This window comes from Morus notabilis, unplaced genomic scaffold (genome assembly GCF_000414095.1).
Source record: "Morus notabilis unplaced genomic scaffold, ASM41409v2 Scaffold1303, whole genome shotgun sequence".
NCBI classification, from domain to species: domain Eukaryota; kingdom Viridiplantae; phylum Streptophyta; class Magnoliopsida; order Rosales; family Moraceae; genus Morus; species Morus notabilis.
This window is the reverse complement of record NW_010365936.1, coordinates 620,859-637,054: the sequence shown is the minus strand read 5'-3', so window position 1 is coordinate 637,054 and position 16,196 is coordinate 620,859. Positions and strand designations below refer to the sequence as shown.

The 16,196-nt window shown below is 34.5% G+C and overlaps 2 protein-coding genes and 2 pseudogenes across 2 annotated transcripts; 2 read left to right on the top strand and 2 right to left on the bottom strand.

Moving 5' to 3' along the window:
- The first annotated feature begins 2,587 nt into the window (after positions 1–2,587).
- LOC21402571 (RNA-binding protein 38) lies at positions 2,588–5,130 on the top strand. Its single transcript, XM_010108852.2, has 6 exons — positions 2,588–2,858; positions 3,014–3,146; positions 3,522–3,639; positions 3,782–3,818; positions 3,953–4,214; positions 4,359–5,130. The coding sequence occupies exons 1-6, from the start codon at positions 2,652–2,654 to the stop codon at positions 4,448–4,450; spliced, it is 849 nt and encodes a 282-aa protein (XP_010107154.2). The 5' UTR covers positions 2,588–2,651; the 3' UTR covers positions 4,451–5,130.
- Positions 5,131–9,754: 4,624 nt separating this feature from the next.
- On the top strand, positions 9,755–11,154 carry LOC21402570 (60S acidic ribosomal protein P1). Its single transcript, XM_010108851.2, has 4 exons — positions 9,755–9,876; positions 9,987–10,071; positions 10,541–10,753; positions 10,869–11,154. The coding sequence occupies exons 2-4, from the start codon at positions 10,003–10,005 to the stop codon at positions 10,920–10,922; spliced, it is 336 nt and encodes a 111-aa protein (XP_010107153.1). The 5' UTR covers positions 9,755–9,876; positions 9,987–10,002; the 3' UTR covers positions 10,923–11,154.
- Positions 11,155–11,731: 577 nt separating this feature from the next.
- LOC21402569 lies at positions 11,732–13,708 on the bottom strand (annotated as a pseudogene).
- A 145-nt stretch (positions 13,709–13,853) lies between these two features.
- LOC112093714 lies at positions 13,854–16,120 on the bottom strand (annotated as a pseudogene).
- Positions 16,121–16,196: the final 76 nt, after the last annotated feature.

Below are 16,196 nucleotides of genomic sequence, written 5' to 3'. Positions count from 1 at the left end.
ATTTTTAAACTCAATAAATATTAAAATAATTTATGCTTAGCTAAAATAAAAAGTATAATTAAAGTGTACCACTCAAAAATTACTAACTAAAATAACTTTTTAATCATTTTAGCTAAATTGTTAGCCATTTTATTTATTTTAAAATAAGAGTATGGTTTTGAGTTTTCACTATTAAACTTTTTATTTATTTATTTTTTCAATTTTCACTACTAAACTATGGTGTCCTAATTTATTATTATTCACTAGTCATCCAAAAGGATTAATTCCCTTAAGTATGTATTATATTTTAAAATATTTTTTGATTTTTTAAAACCATTTAAAATGCCTGTTGATATATTAAAAAATGATTCGAAATACTCATTTCGACCGCGTTCATTTTACCGATTTAAATTTTATTATTATAAAAAACTCTAAAAAACAATCACATTTAATTTTTTTAGTATAATAAAAAGTTCTCACATAAAATTATAACGCAACATAATATTAAAAGGTAATAAAATATATTAAATTCTAATTAAAACTATAAATAAGAGATTAATATAAAAAAAACTTCCTATTTAATTTCAAACCATTGATCTACCCATTTAAAAATAAAAATAAAATAAATAAAAGAGAAACCCATTTCAAATCAACCCAACCTCAGATAAAAAGCCCAGATCCCCTTGCTCCTTCAATATATTGCTTATGACAGCTTATGTTCACCAAATCAATTCCACATCCCCCGATCCAAACTCAAAAATCAAACAGAAAAAGAATCAAATTTCAAATTAGAAATCAGTAGATACCAAATCCAATGAACTGACTAAAAAAAAAAAAAATCACATCAAAGATTCAAAACAGATCACTCGTCAACTGCTTCTATGCTAACGACAGACTAAACCAAATAAAAAAATATATGAATTCGTGTCTACTTTTTTTTTTGCCAGTAAATTGAAGATCTAAAGTGTTTTGATTCGGCGAGCCTTCTCGCTATGAACCGAATGGCGCGATTAACTCTTCCCTATTCCTCGCGTTATTTCCAAGGCTCGAGCTCAGACCATCGATCCTCCTCCCTGCAATGGGATACGCGGCTGACGGTTCTCATCGGAAGAAGAGTAAAGGTCCGGTGGTCGTGGGTTCCAGTGGAGGTCAGGGGCGGCGCTAATGGAGAACTGAGGCGGTGCTAATGGAGAATGGGGCTGCTCATTCTAGGGTTTCATCATCTTAACTTTTACCTAAGTCAAGAGCTGAGATTGAGCCTATATTTAGATGAAGGGTTAGAAATTAAATAGGATTTTTTTTAATATTAATTTCTTATTTATAGATTTAATTAGAATTTAATATGTTTTATTAACTTTTAATATTACGCCATGTCAGCATTTCTGTTAAAATTATAAACGAAAGTGGAGGGAATGAATTTTTTGTTAAAATTATAAACGGAAGTAGATTAAAGGGATATTTTGAATTTTTTTTTTTTTTTTATATACTAAGGACCATTTTAAACGGTTTTAAAAAATAAAAGAGTATCTTAATATGTGGTACATATTTAAGAAGTATTTATGAAATTAATCCCACTAAAAAATGTGTAAAGAGAATTTAGAAGGTTGTGCCAGAAAAGTTCTGGCCCACCAAACATAACCCCCCAATTTCTGTATTTCCTCACAGCTGCAGATTTTTTTCGTTGAAAAAAAAAAGAGAGAGAGAAAGAGTTTTAGAGAGAGAGAGAGTCCCAATATATGATCTCAGAGACCCACCAAATGCCATAAACAGGTCAAGCAATATCAAGAGAACGAGAGAGAGAGAGAGAGAATGGAAGGTTGAATACAGCGAAGCAGATATGTTTATGCAGACCCACCCTCCACAAAATGTATATTATTATTATTGTTTATATATAATAGTGAATGTATAACTATATAGCAGAGGAGCCAGAAAAGAAAGTCCTGATACAGCAAAAAAAAAAAAAAAAAAAAAAAAAGTTGGTCCCTTGGTCTTTGAAATTTCATTGGACAACCTTGTGCCTACTATTGTCGTCGTGGGTGCCCACTAGCAGCTTTTTTGTCTTCTCTCTTTTTCTTTTATCATATATCTGTTTTTTTTTTTTTTTTTTTTTTTTTTTTTTTTCTTTTTTTTTTTTTTATTTATTTTTTTTTTTTTTTTTTTTTTTTTTTTTCTTTTTGCTCTTTGTTTTTCTCGATTGTATTTAATATTAATATTAATATTAATATAATAATACGTATATATAATTATTTTCCTAAAGGGTGGTCTTCTTTTCTCTCTCTGTCTCTCTAAATTCTCTTTCCACCCTCAACAGTAATGATTTTCTCGTTACGGGTATCGTTGTTGAGGAATCTGAGGAGGAGTTGTTGTTTGTTGTTGTTGCTCTGCTTGTGAAAGAAAAAGTGGCAGTTATAGCCTTAGACAAACAACAACTTATATGTATTAGAGAGAAGAAGAGAAGAACAAAACAGAATCACGAGCGCACGAGTGTTTTTCCTTCTTTTTTTTTTAATTTTTTTTTTTTGCCCCCATTGATGTGATCTTTGCAACTCTTTCTGGCTTTTATAAACCAGAAGAAAATTTCCTTTCTTTCTTTATTTGGGTCTTTTTTTTTTTCTCTTGTTTTTTTCTGGGTAATTTTAATTTTTCATCTTTTTTTTATTTTTCAAGTCATTATGTCTCAACCAAGGCAATTTCAGATGGTGGGTAGTAACAATCCTGGGCAATACAATGACACAACTTTTACAAAAATATTTGTTGGAGGTTTGGCTTGGGAGACTCAAAGAGATACCATGAGAAGGTACTTTGAGCAGTTTGGAGAGATCCTTGAGGCTGTTGTTATTACAGATAAAAACACTGGGAGGTCCAAGGGTTATGGCTTTGTAAGCCCAACATTTTCCACTCGCTTTGATCATATTTCTTTTCATTGCACAATCTTATTTCTATGTCTTTTTTCTTTTTTGTTTTTGTTTTTGGTTTTGGACCTGATTTCTGATCAAGAAAGTTGGGTCCCTTTTTTTTTTGGCTTGTTTCTTAGGTTACATTCAAGGATCCAGATGCAGCCATGAGAGCTTGTCAAAATCCTTCTCCTGTTATTGATGGAAGGAGAGCCAATTGTAACCTTGCCTCTCTTGGTGCACATAAACCACGCCCACCAACTCCTCAGCATGGTCTGTAATATATCTTTCTCATATGTACTTATTTTCTCTTTTTTTTTTTAATCAGATTTTGGTTGTTAGAATATGCATTTAACAATGAACCCATGAATTGTTTCTGACATTGGTTGGCTAGACAACAATCTACTTTATGCACAATGTAAATCTTGTACATTTTCGATATTTGTAAATCTTGTACATTGTTTCTCATCTTGTACATTTTTTTTTTTTTTAGATATTTGTGTTATTCTAAGCAAATTAATACAAGCACATAATCATGGTATTGGTAACTCTTTTTTTTTTTTTTTTTTTTGACTAAATTGGAAATGTGGATCTAGGCTTTAGGGGGTTAAAAAGAATGTGATTTAAATTCAAGTTTTTCTCGTGCAGGTTCAGGAAGGTTTAGACCAGCACCTGGTTTGATGGCTCCACCAGCTTATCATGGCTCCACATCTACATACTTCCATCAACCCACTGCTCAATACCCTTTTCCTTATTCAGCTTATGGGTAAGCCAAAATAATCATATGAATAAACATAACCAGAAATTAATCTCTCTCTCTTTTTTTTTTTCTTTTTTTTTTTTTCCTTCTTTTGCATGTAGTTTATATTAGTTTCTGAATTTCCTTTTTCTCCTTGGTCAATCAACAGTTACACTGGATATTCACAAGACTCCATATATCCCTTGGTAATTATTTATGTAGTGAAAATACTTGTATCACTAGTAACAACAATGTATCACCAATTTCATTGAATTCTTTCAAGCTTTAGCCTAGTTTTTTTTATTTATTATTATTTTTATTTTTGGGATTGAAATTGCAGAACTATTATGGTGTCTATGGTGCTCAACAATTCTCACCTTACTTAACCAATGCTGGGGGATCAGGAGCAACTGGCATGTTCCACAATTTCTACCCATTATATGCTCAATATACACAGAGCAGCCAAGCTCATGGTTTCAACGTTCAATATCCTCAAATGGTACAATACCCTTATTTGCCTCACCATTATGGCTCAACAGGAATCCTCTCTCTTCCTTCTTCTATGGCCATGACCACTACCACTACTATTACTACTACCCCAGGTGAAAATTCCAAAAGATTATGAATATATATATATATATATATATCTGTGTGTATGTATCTCATAATATTGTCCAATAATAATAGTAAGTTAATAACTCATGCCACAATCTTGAGTAGAGAATTCACTTGCGAAGTTCAAACAGGTGCAACAGCAGCAACAACAACAACAGGGGTGACAGGAACAGTAGCTTCACTAGCCTCCGGGACGACTTCCGAACAGAATTCATCAACTTAAGTTTTGGACTGAAGAAGAGAAAAACAAATGTCTTCTACAAGGCTAACATGGATAAAGGATCAAAGCGTCAAAAGCCAAAAAAAAGAAAGGAAAGTGGAATAAGGAAGACACACAAAGGGTGACTTGATTTGAAAGAAATGCATAACAAGAGAAAGGAATCCAGAATCAGAGATGGGATATTTTTCATTCACGGAACAGGCATTTGGGGATGACATTACAAAGCTTGCTTCACTAACCTCATCATCCTCATTGTCATACATGTTTTCTTTAGGACAATAGGGAGTTTTTTTCTTTTGTTTTTTTTAATTAGTAGTTTGTTAGCATTAGGATGATAAGAATCATATTCATTTATGCATTGGCATAAGGTGGAAGCTGAATATTGGCTTTGGATTCTACCTTGCATACTGACTTCTATATGATCATTATTATTGTCTTGGAAGCATAAAGCATCCGAGGACATGTTTATATATTGGTAAGCATTTCTGGTTCAAAAGATTGGTTTTGTATCTTTGAACCACCCACAGCCTTTGTTGGTCAACAAAAAGTGGCTAGCTCAGGGACAGCTTGGCCAGTAACTTGTAATTTTTTTTTTTTTTTTTCCTTTTTTCATTAATCAAGATTGATACTTTTTTTTAGATAGGAAGGATTCAGTAGGAACGTAACAACATTTTCATTTTCATTTTCAGACCACTTGACATGTTTATATTATTTATTTATTTTGTGTTTTAGTTTCCTTTCGCTTTCAGTTGCATTATTGTTATTTGTTAATTGTTTATTTGTCATTGCTCTTCTTATGAAATATAAGTATAATCTCCAATTTTTGAGGGGTGGCTTTTGAATAATGTGCTTGGAATCCAAGGGGATCTCTTACAAAAAGGAGGGTCAAAATGAATAATGTGCTTTTATGCATCAAAGTTGGGCATGCGGGTCTTGCATTATTTTTTTAGATTCTTGCAAATTCCTTTTTTCTGTCAAAGTGGTGTAATGTTATTATTATATTTCTTTCCTTTGATCAACACTATCCTATAGGAAAAGAAGAATCCTATAAACTCTATATGATGAGTCTATGGGTGGTATTGTGCAGTGTATCAAACTAGCCAACAGTTTTGCTCCAAATTATAACGGCTATAAAGAAATCATAAGTTTGTTGCTCAAAATTTCTATTTAAGGTGGTAGTTCAAAAAAGGGAAATAGTAGAAAATATGCCAATATGAAAAGCTTAAAAAAGTATATAGGTCAATTTTTAGTTATAGAAATTAATAGGCCATAACTTGTCAAGTTATGGTTCATAACCAGATAAGTTATGAACAAACTTGTCAAGTTATGGTTCATAGTCAGACAAGTTATGGACAATTATGGACAATAACTTGTCAAGTTATGGTTCATAACCAGACAAATTATGGACGAAAACAGTAATTTAGCCTATTTATTAACTTATGTAAATTATTGACCTATTAATTTTAATTCATCTCAAATCTTTTCTTATTTCCCTCTTTCTCCCCTCAAAAAACTGAGCCTTATATTTATATGGTTTTTGCAACTTTTGGAGACAAACATCAAAGAATATCTGTGAAACATGCACCCATTAGAAAATATTGTCAAGTTGTGGAGTCTAATTGCTCTGATTTTCATTATGAAAGGAGGTCACCATTTTATGGGTAATTAAAGAGGTTTGTTATTAAAAATAAAAATAAAAAACATAGGGCCCGCTCAGGAATTGTATTTGAACCAAATCAAATTTTAACTTAAATTCTTTGTGAGAAAACTATTGACGATAATTTTTTTTATTTAAATTTTTTATGAGAGAAAAATATTATAGTATAATCATAGTTTGAGTTTTGAGTATATGTACCAAACAATCCCTTAGAGTTGCAAAGTGTGCGATTTTTTCATGTAAACTTTTTCATCATAGTAAAATAATGTAGCTATCAAATGATGATGTAATATTACATTGAGATAAACCTCTATAATTTTTATACGTTTGTTTTATTTATTTATTTTCTTTATGTGTTTTTATTGCTATCGATATTGTAGAATTTGGGCATCTACTTCTCGAACAAATATCTCTTCATACTAATAAATTCTGATGGACATTGTCCAATGTTCGTTATGAGTTCCACATGCATATAACAGTCAAAAAATATATACATAAACCAACATACCCCAAACTATTACAAACAACTCCCAAAATATACTCCATAATACATCCCACAAAACCACAAAGGATCCTAATTCTGTGCATCTGGATGCGGATTCAACTGGTAGTTTAATCACCACTTCTCTTAGGATGAATCAAGATTTGATACTCTAAGACCCCACTTTAAAACCCTACGGTTAATGCGTTGTGTATCGTTAAGTGTGTGATGACATGAGTGAAAATTAAACCTATTATTCGAGTATAATTGAGTCATGTCCTTTTTATTCTATTAGTAGGTTCGTAATTTCTAAAATGACAAAAAAAAAATATAAAAGACGTGATGATACCAATAATCCATTTTTTTTTTCTCTCTCATCAAAAAGTCATAGTTCGATCAACTTCATTGGCTTTACGTCTCACAGATTTCCTTAAGTCACTTGTAACAATTTTGAATATTGGGCATTTATACAATGACAATATTTTGGCGTACGCTAGTTGTTAAGCAAAAACATAATGACATAACAACAAATTGAATTCCTGTTTTATATAAGACAACCTGTGTGTACCAGTGATTTGTACGCATCTGGATATGAGGATGAAAATAATTTGGCGTTTTACAGATCTTGTGAGAGCACTTATTTGAGGATGTGTTTTTCTGAAGTGTGTGTATATGTATGTGTATATATATTAATTGTTGACGGTGAATTTTAGTCAATAAGGAATTAACTCTCCGAGAATACTCGCGATAATCTTTCATGTATTAATTATGGATTAATGATGCAGAATAAGATAAAGAATGTAAGAGTTTATAGTGGTTCGGCTAAAATTTTTTGCCAACATCTACTTGTGTATGCACTAATATGATGTAGATTACAAACTCTGTGGTAGTCTGGTAGTGTGTGTAAAAAACTTAATGAATTCTCATGCCTCTATTTATAGGCCTTGTACATGTGAGAGACTCCCTTTGTATTTTCCGAGGAGATCATCCACTATCCCTCAATTTGGGAATTTGGCAGCTGGATTTCCATGATTACTCTTTCTTGGTCAGGCTAACCACTCTTACCCAATACCTAATTTCCTGACTTCAACAGTGGCGGTAGTTGGTACAGTGTATCTTTCCCTGGACTGACAGCGGATTTGACTGAGCTGCTGTCTCGACGTTGTGGCCCTCGCCACCTGAGCGGGGCTCTCGACGCGCGCTAGCACACACGAATTCTCGACGTCTAAAGGGCACCCTAGATACACTGGTTCCCTCGGCATCAGTGACCGATCCTCAACGGGGAGGCCTCGGCGCTTGTCGCCCAAATGAACGGTCGATTTCTCGACTGTGGTGTAACATATATATATATATATATATATGTGTGTGTGTTGGGATTTAGGGGATTATTTTATATATATATATATATGTGTATGTATGTATGTGTGTTGGGATTTAGGGATTATTTTCTAAAATTTTCACAGCGGCTATTTTTTATTTTTTATTTTTTTTAGTAAACTATTTTTTTTTTCTGTTGCGATCTACAAGATTAATCATAATACTCCAAACCACATTAATATAACGGGGTGATGTGAGCTTTAAACCTTAATCCTTTACAACTTTAGACCAAACAAATACTTAACATATTTGTATAGATAATTTACTTTTGAAATATATTGATAAAAAGTACTCATCATATGAAAAAAAAAGCATAAAAGTTTACCCATATATTTCTACATATAAGTGCAATTTTTTCCTTGATAAGATATACGTCCATGTTATTTTTTAATGTCATAGAGGAAATGTTTCAAAAATTATATTAACAAGAAAATGCGGCATAAAAAAAATTGCATGTATACAGGTAACAACAGTAATGCATGGTAAGCATAATATAAATGCGCAATGCAATAGGTACTAATTTATTTATGAATTTCAAATACTGAATAATATTATCATACATTTGGCAATGTTTAGTTGGATAAACAAACTATGCATAATACGTATTCGCGAAAAAAAAAAAAGCACAATTAACTTGAACAAAAACAAAAAAAAAAAAAAAAAAAAAAAAAAAAAAAAAAAAAAAAAAAAAAAAAAAAAAAACTCAAACATCTACATATATTTGGAATTTGGGTTAAGATTCGAATTCTTCATTTTATGGTGGTGCAAAATTAATGTAACCACATTTGCCAATTATATTTTACGAAGCAAATTACCACATCATTGTATTTATCAAATTAGTGCCCATGAAATTGTTTTACGACATTTAAAAAAAAAATTTGTTTTACGACAAAATGGATTATGCTAAACTCACAAGTCACGACAATACAGGTATATCTCTATAACGGATGACATAATTAAGTTATCAAATATTCCATACACATTATTCTTGAAAGAAAATTATTCAATTGTTTTCTTTAAATTTACGTACATCAAATAATGTTCCTATTATATTATGTTCAGATTAAATTTTGTTAGGATTCCAATAAAACAAAAACAAAAAAAAGAGATAAATGGTGGCAATTCATGTCACGTGTCGTGTTCGTGTTCGTGTTTTGATCGTTTATTTCTAAAGTTGCAGTCAACCCGACCTGGGCCACGAAATTTTTTATAAAACTGCAACATGAACATGACACGATAACTTTACGAATTGACACGACACGACACGAAAATGACATGTGACACAAAATTAACCCCAAAACCTGAAATTAACACGAGAATTATATAATTTTTTTAGTTTCTTACATATTAGAAATAACTTATAATTCATAACACACTAAAATATAATAACATCCATTAAAATTAAGCAAATAATAATATAAGATTTTAGTACAACTATCATGACATCATAAGTTCATAATAAAATTTAAAATATGTAATGAAAAAAATATATTTTTTAGTTTTTTATGAATTTTGTGTTGTATTTGGATTATGCAGATCTAACACGAAATTAACCCGTGCTTTTCGTGTTAATTTTAGGTCAACACAATTTTAATCTAAACTTTTTTTCTCAACCCTAAATCCATATTACCCGGCGTAAGATAAACAAGATTAGGACCAAGGCATCAGGCACCACAAAATGTATGGGCCGTTTCTGGCCCAAAGATTGAGAGTCAAAGGCCCAATGAAATTGACCCACTAGAGCCATTATAAGAGCCCACTTTGGGTCCCGCTTTAAAAGCCCTTCGCTATAGAAAAACCTTGAAACCCTAGAAAGCAAACCAGTTTGCTGCTCTTGTAGAAGAGAAAGAGAAGAGACGCAGAGCCACACAGAGGGCGGCGACACACCAGATCGAAGACTCTCATCTCCTCCAGGTCAAATCCCGCCATTTCAACTCAATCTTTCTCCTTTTCCTTCGTCGAAAATGGATTTCCAATTTTCTCTGAACTAATCTAGGGTTTTCATTTCACTTTCGGTGTTGCAGAAAGAGAAGAAAGACGATGTCGTCCTCAGAGATCGCTTGCACCTACGCCGTCTTGATCCTCCACGACGATGGCATCCCCGTCACGGTATGTTTCATTTCCGTTTTATAGCCATTGATATTTTCTCTGTGTATGTATATTTGTGTATTTATATGTTGATGCTGTTAGTTATTAGATTTGTTTGGCTGTCTGGAAAGTTGAGGGAAATATGAGAATCATGCTCCTTTTGTTTTTTCCGTAGAAATTTTTTGTTTATTAGGTTAATTTCAAGACTTTCAAATGTAGCTGTAGAAGTTTGAAATCAGCTGTGGTTTGAATTTCAGTGTTTTTGTTTCTTGGTTTGATTTGTATGAAGCTTGAATCATGAGCTGTTTCTTTCAATTATTTTCTGACTTTTTCTGTAATTTACTCGTTTTTATTAGTTTGAAATTGAATTGGACGTGTGAAGTAGGTTATCCGAAGCTGGAAGATTCTTTTTTTGTTCGTTTTTTCAGTTATTTTCTGAATTTGGAAGATGCTTTTTTTTTTTTTACTTACATTATTTACTTTTATACAGGCTGAGAAGATTTCGATCTTGTTGAAAGCCGCCAAGGTGGAAGTTGAATCCTACTGGCCTAGCTTGTTTGCCAAGCTTGCAGAGAAGCGCAACCTTGATGACCTTATTTTGAACTCTGGTGCCAGCGGCGGCGGTGCTACGGTTGCTGCGGCTCCAGTTGCTGCAGCTGGCGGTGGTGGTGGTGCCGCCGCTCCTCCTCCCGAGGAGAAGAAGGTAAGGAGGCCTTTATTGACTGGTTGGGTTTGTTCATTTGTATTGTTGGTGTTTATGATGCAAATAATGTGATTGGTAACGTCTGTTTTTGTTGCTGTTTTGGGAAATTTTACAGGAAGAACCAAAGGAAGAGAGTGATGATGACATGGGTTTCAGCCTGTTCGATTAGGAGCGAGATGCAGTCCTGTGCTGTTTTTAGTTCGTTTTCGGGGTTATTTTACTTTTATTATCTTTTTTATGTTTTAGGGTTTGTGTTTTGTTCGTATCAAATATATGTATTTGTGAATGAGCAAGTTGTTCAGGGGTATTTGCAATTTGAACATCGTAGTTTTTGAAGATTTTGTCATCAAGCTGAGCTTTCTTCTTGATATATACAAAGCACTTTTGGAGTTATTTTTGCCTGATGGGTTTTAGATTTCTTTTTTTAGTGCTATGCTATGAAACAAGCATGTTTTAATGGGTTAACCAATGTTTCTCCAAGCATTTTTTACCACGGCAGAATGATATCTAGGGTGATGAGGTCCTGGATTAACCAGTGTTTGATATTTCTATGTTATATAACAAGTTCTCTGCTATTATACCAACGTGAGACGTTGGCATTTAGGTATATGTTTAATTTAAACGTTTCTCGGTGACAAAATGAATCAATAGCTTAAAGCAATAATAAGGATTAGAAACTGATTAGTGGCTAGCCACTAGCAAGCCATATATGGTAAAGAATAATCAGCTTTTGTTATAAGGTTAGTATCATTTTATCATTTTTCTAGTAACGCTTACATTACAACGTCAGAAAAAAGCACTTAAAACAGAAACAATGCTAGTAGTTTTGGATGGAGGATATGGTCCTCTCATGGGGTTGCGGCATGTTCCTTGGCAAGTGGAGCAATTTCCTTCAATACCAGCTTCGCTGCCGTGAACTTCCATACTTAGCAGCACCTCCTCCTTTGCAGGACCCGGTACCATGGCATATTTCAATCACTAGGAAATCTCCTTACTTTTTGGGTCATGTTTACTTGGTATCATTTTGCTTACCTTCCATGAGACATACCATGGCATATTTCAATCACTAGGAAATCTCCTTACTTTTTGGGTCATGTTGACTTGATATCATTTTGCTTACCTTCCATGAGAGATCTTGAGCCATGCAATTCCTGATCATCTCTGCCAAAGCTAAAGTTCCATACGTTGCAAGCGCTCGTTTAACACCTTTAGCCACCGATTGTACGTCCCCAGAATCAACAGCATCACACTGCCACATTTAATAAGTTAGAACTTGCCCTAAATTGTGGAAATCCCTTCCGCTTTATCTCTTATGGTTCACAAGGAAATGAGTTATATTACTTCTACATTGAAGGCTCCCATTTGAAAGCCTGTAAAACCTTCTTTGACAGTATCCACCAACCCACCAGTTGAGGCAACAATTGGTAGTACCTGCAAATTTTTTCTAGATTAATATTAGCTACTAGCTTTCAAAGCAATATTTTCTTTACAAGCGTCTTACACATCCATAACGCATAGCATCTAACTGAATGCGTCCACAAGGCTCAAATCTGCTTGGAACCAATATGATATTGGCTCCGGCTGTAATCATATGTGCCAGAGGGATGTTGAATTTTGCGGCTCGCGCCTTGTTAGGATATAATATCTCCAACTGCTGAAGCTGCTTCTCCATTGGCCCTTTTCCAATCCCCCGAGTATTTCGATTGCAGAAGAATAAAATAGGTACGTTTTCAGTCATTGAAAAAGCAGAATTGAAACTCTCCGATGAAGTCGGAGAAGAAATTCCAACGTTTTATGCTTACCAAGACTATGATCTGAACATTCTCTCTGATGAAATAGGGAAATTTCTGAACCTTTCTGCTCTTCAAGCCTACCAATAAGGCCTATGACTAGGATATTTCTATCCACCGGCAGGCAAACCTACTTCTGCTTGGAGGGTTTCTTTCAGAAGAACCTTTGCATACATTACCTGATCATGTCAAAAGCAGAAGAAGATCTGTTGAAAATGTAGTAAAGAAAACACTGGTGATGCTAACTTAATAGAGTCAATTTCTCTATAAGGATCTTACAGATGAAGCATCATATTTGATAGCTATGTACTTGTCAGTTAATGGATTCCACTCCTGGACATCCATGCCATTCACAACCCCGGTGATTCCATTTTTTTGAAGGACGTAATTCAATTCCACTCCTTTCTCCGCCAGAGATGAGTTCCTGAGCATGGTATGGGCTAACTGTCAAGACCCCATCTGATTCCAAGATTCCAGCTTTCATCCAATTAATTTTCCTTCGCTTAACCGGTTTCTCATAACTGCAGTATTTTGTTAAGATGCGTAAAACAATGGAGCAAAAGATGATGTGATTTATAGAATCCACGATAACCGTGCATACCCGTCCATGAAATCAAAAGAAGTTCTGGAATCATCTGGAAGATTGAGGAGTACGAAGTCTGGGAATGCAAATCTTCCTTGGTAAGCAATGTAGAGAGAGAGAGATGTTCACCTACTCTAGCACTCTTGTATAAGCCTTTGGCTCTATACATGGATTTGAGATAGCATGGTAGAAGGGAACTGTGCCAGTGATTAGCAATAAAAATAACATCTTCACCTGATATACAATATCAAAATATTAATAACATACTAAGGCACTCTGATAATCAGAAGTACTGAAAGTTTCGGGTATCAAATATGAGTGCCATATGGCCCGGAATAGTATTTGCTGCTTGTAAAATTCAGAATCCTTGGTGCTTCTAGAGCTGCCTAAACCATAAAGTCAAGATTATGTCTAATATAACTTGAAATATTTCATAAGATTTGCTATAGAATTGACATGTAACAGAGCGGAGGCAGATTCACCTGACACAAGAGGCTAAATCGAAGTTGGTTGTCTTGTTAATCCTTCCCAGCAATAGGACCATAAATTTTGGATCCTGTTTTTGCCCCAAACCTTGTTCATTCAATCATATGACATATCAGCCTTGAGTTATGTCATTCATTGCACCAAATCAATTGCTTTCGAAGAGAAGAATGGTTCATAAAATATCAAATGCGCCTAGTTTCTGTACAATTTTGATTAAGTCGTGTGAGAGAGTAAATTTATCTCAAAATCTTTCCAGCCATAGCTGGTGGAAGGCTGCCGAGAACATCTCCAATTCCACCGGTTTTGCTCCACGGGCATACTTCTGTCCCCACAAATAAGTTATAACTTGCCCTAAATTGTGGAAATCCCTTCCGCTTTATCTCTTATGGTTCACAAGGAAATGAGTTATATTACTTCTACATTGAAGGCTCCCATTTGAAAGCCTGTAAAACCTTCTTTGACAGTATCCACCAACCCACCAGTTGAGGCAACAATTGGTAGTACCTGCAAATTTTTTCTAGATTAATATTAGCTACTAGCTTTCAAAGCAATATTTTCTTTACAAGCGTCTTACACATCCATAACGCATAGCATCTAACTGAATGCGTCCACAAGGCTCAAATCTGCTTGGAACCAATATGATATTGGCTCCGGCTGTAATCATATGTGCCAGAGGGATGTTGAATTTTGCGGCTCGCGCCTTGTTAGGATATAATATCTCCAACTGCTGAAGCTGCTTCTCCATTGGCCTTTTTCCAGTCCCCCGAGTATTTCGATTGCAGAAGAATAAAATAGGTACGTTTTCAGTCATTGAAAAAGCAGAATTGAAACTCTCCGATGAAGTCGGAGAAGAAATTCCAACGTTTTATGCTTACCAAGACTATGATCTGAACATTCTCTCTGATGAAATAGGGAAATTTCTGAACCTTTCTGCTCTTCAAGCCTACCAATAAGGCCTATGACTAGGATATTTCTATCCACCGGCAGGCAAACCTACTTCTGCTTGGAGGGTTTCTTTCAGAAGAACCTTTGCATACATTACCTGATCATGTCAAAAGCAGAAGAAGATCTGTTGAAAATGTAGTAAAGAAAACACTGGTGATGCTAACTTAATAGAGTCAATTTCTCTATAAGGATCTTACAGATGAAGCATCATATTTGATAGCTATGTACTTGTCAGTTAATGGATTCCACTCCTGGACATCCATGCCATTCACAACCCCGGTGATTCCATTTTTTTGAAGGACGTAATTCAATTCCACTCCTTTCTCCGCCAGAGATGAGTTCCTGAGCATGGTATGGGCTAACTGTCAAGACCCCATCTGATTCCAAGATTCCAGCTTTCATCCAATTAATTTTCCTTCGCTTAACCGGTTTCTCATAACTGCAGTATTTTGTTAAGATGCGTAAAACAATGGAGCAAAAGATGATGTGATTTATAGAATCCACGATAACCGTGCATACCCGTCCATGAAATCAAAAGAAGTTCTGGAATCATCTGGAAGATTGAGGAGTACGAAGTCTGGGAATGCAAATCTTCCTTGGTAAGCAATGTAGAGAGAGAGAGAGAGATGTTCACCTACTCTAGCACTCTTGTATAAGCCTTTGGCTCTATACATGGATTTGAGATAGCATGGTAGAAGGGAACTGTGCCAGTGATTAGCAATAAAAATAACATCTTCACCTGATATACAATATCAAAATATTAATAACATACTAAGGCACTCTGATAATCAGAAGTACTGAAAGTTTCGGGTATCAAATATGAGTGCCATATGGCCCGGAATAGTATTTGCTGCTTGTAAAATTCAAAATCCTTGGTGCTTCTAGAGCTGCCTAAACCATAAAGTCAAGATTATGTCTAATATAACTTGAAATATTTCATAAGATTTGCTATAGAATTGACATGTAACAGAGCGGAGGCAGATTCACCTGACACAAGAGGCTAAATCGAAGTTGGTTGTCTTGTTAATCCTTCCCAGCAATAGGACCATAAATTTTGGATCCTGTTTTTGCCCCAAACCTTGTTCATTCAATCATATGACATATCAGCCTTGAGTTATGTCATTCATTGCACCAAATCAATTGCTTTCGAAGAGAAGAATGGTTCATAAAATATCAAATGCGCCTAGTTTCTGTACAATTTTGATTAAGTCGTGTGAGAGAGTAAATTTATCTCAAAATCTTTCCAGCCATAGCTGGTGGAAGGCTGCCGAGAACATCTCCAATTCCACCGGTTTTGCTCCACGGGCATACTTCTGTCCCCACAAATACTAAAACCATACCACTGCCACAAAGAATGAGGCCTAAAGGCCTTCCATTGTATCTTCTTCTCCTTGTTTGTCCCAAAACTTAGTTTTGACGATTTCTTTGTCCATAATGAGTCTTGTTCTGCCTCATCAACCAAACTTTTTCCAAAGTTGCCATAGAATCTGATCCAGAAGATGACACTCCACAGTTAACATTTGAACTTCTTGATGCAAAACTTGAAGCAGTAAGAGCAGCCATTGGCAATAAAAAGAGGCAAGCAATGAAGAGGAAAAGAGACCAAGAACTAGCAAACGGACCCAAAAGCTTCACTTTA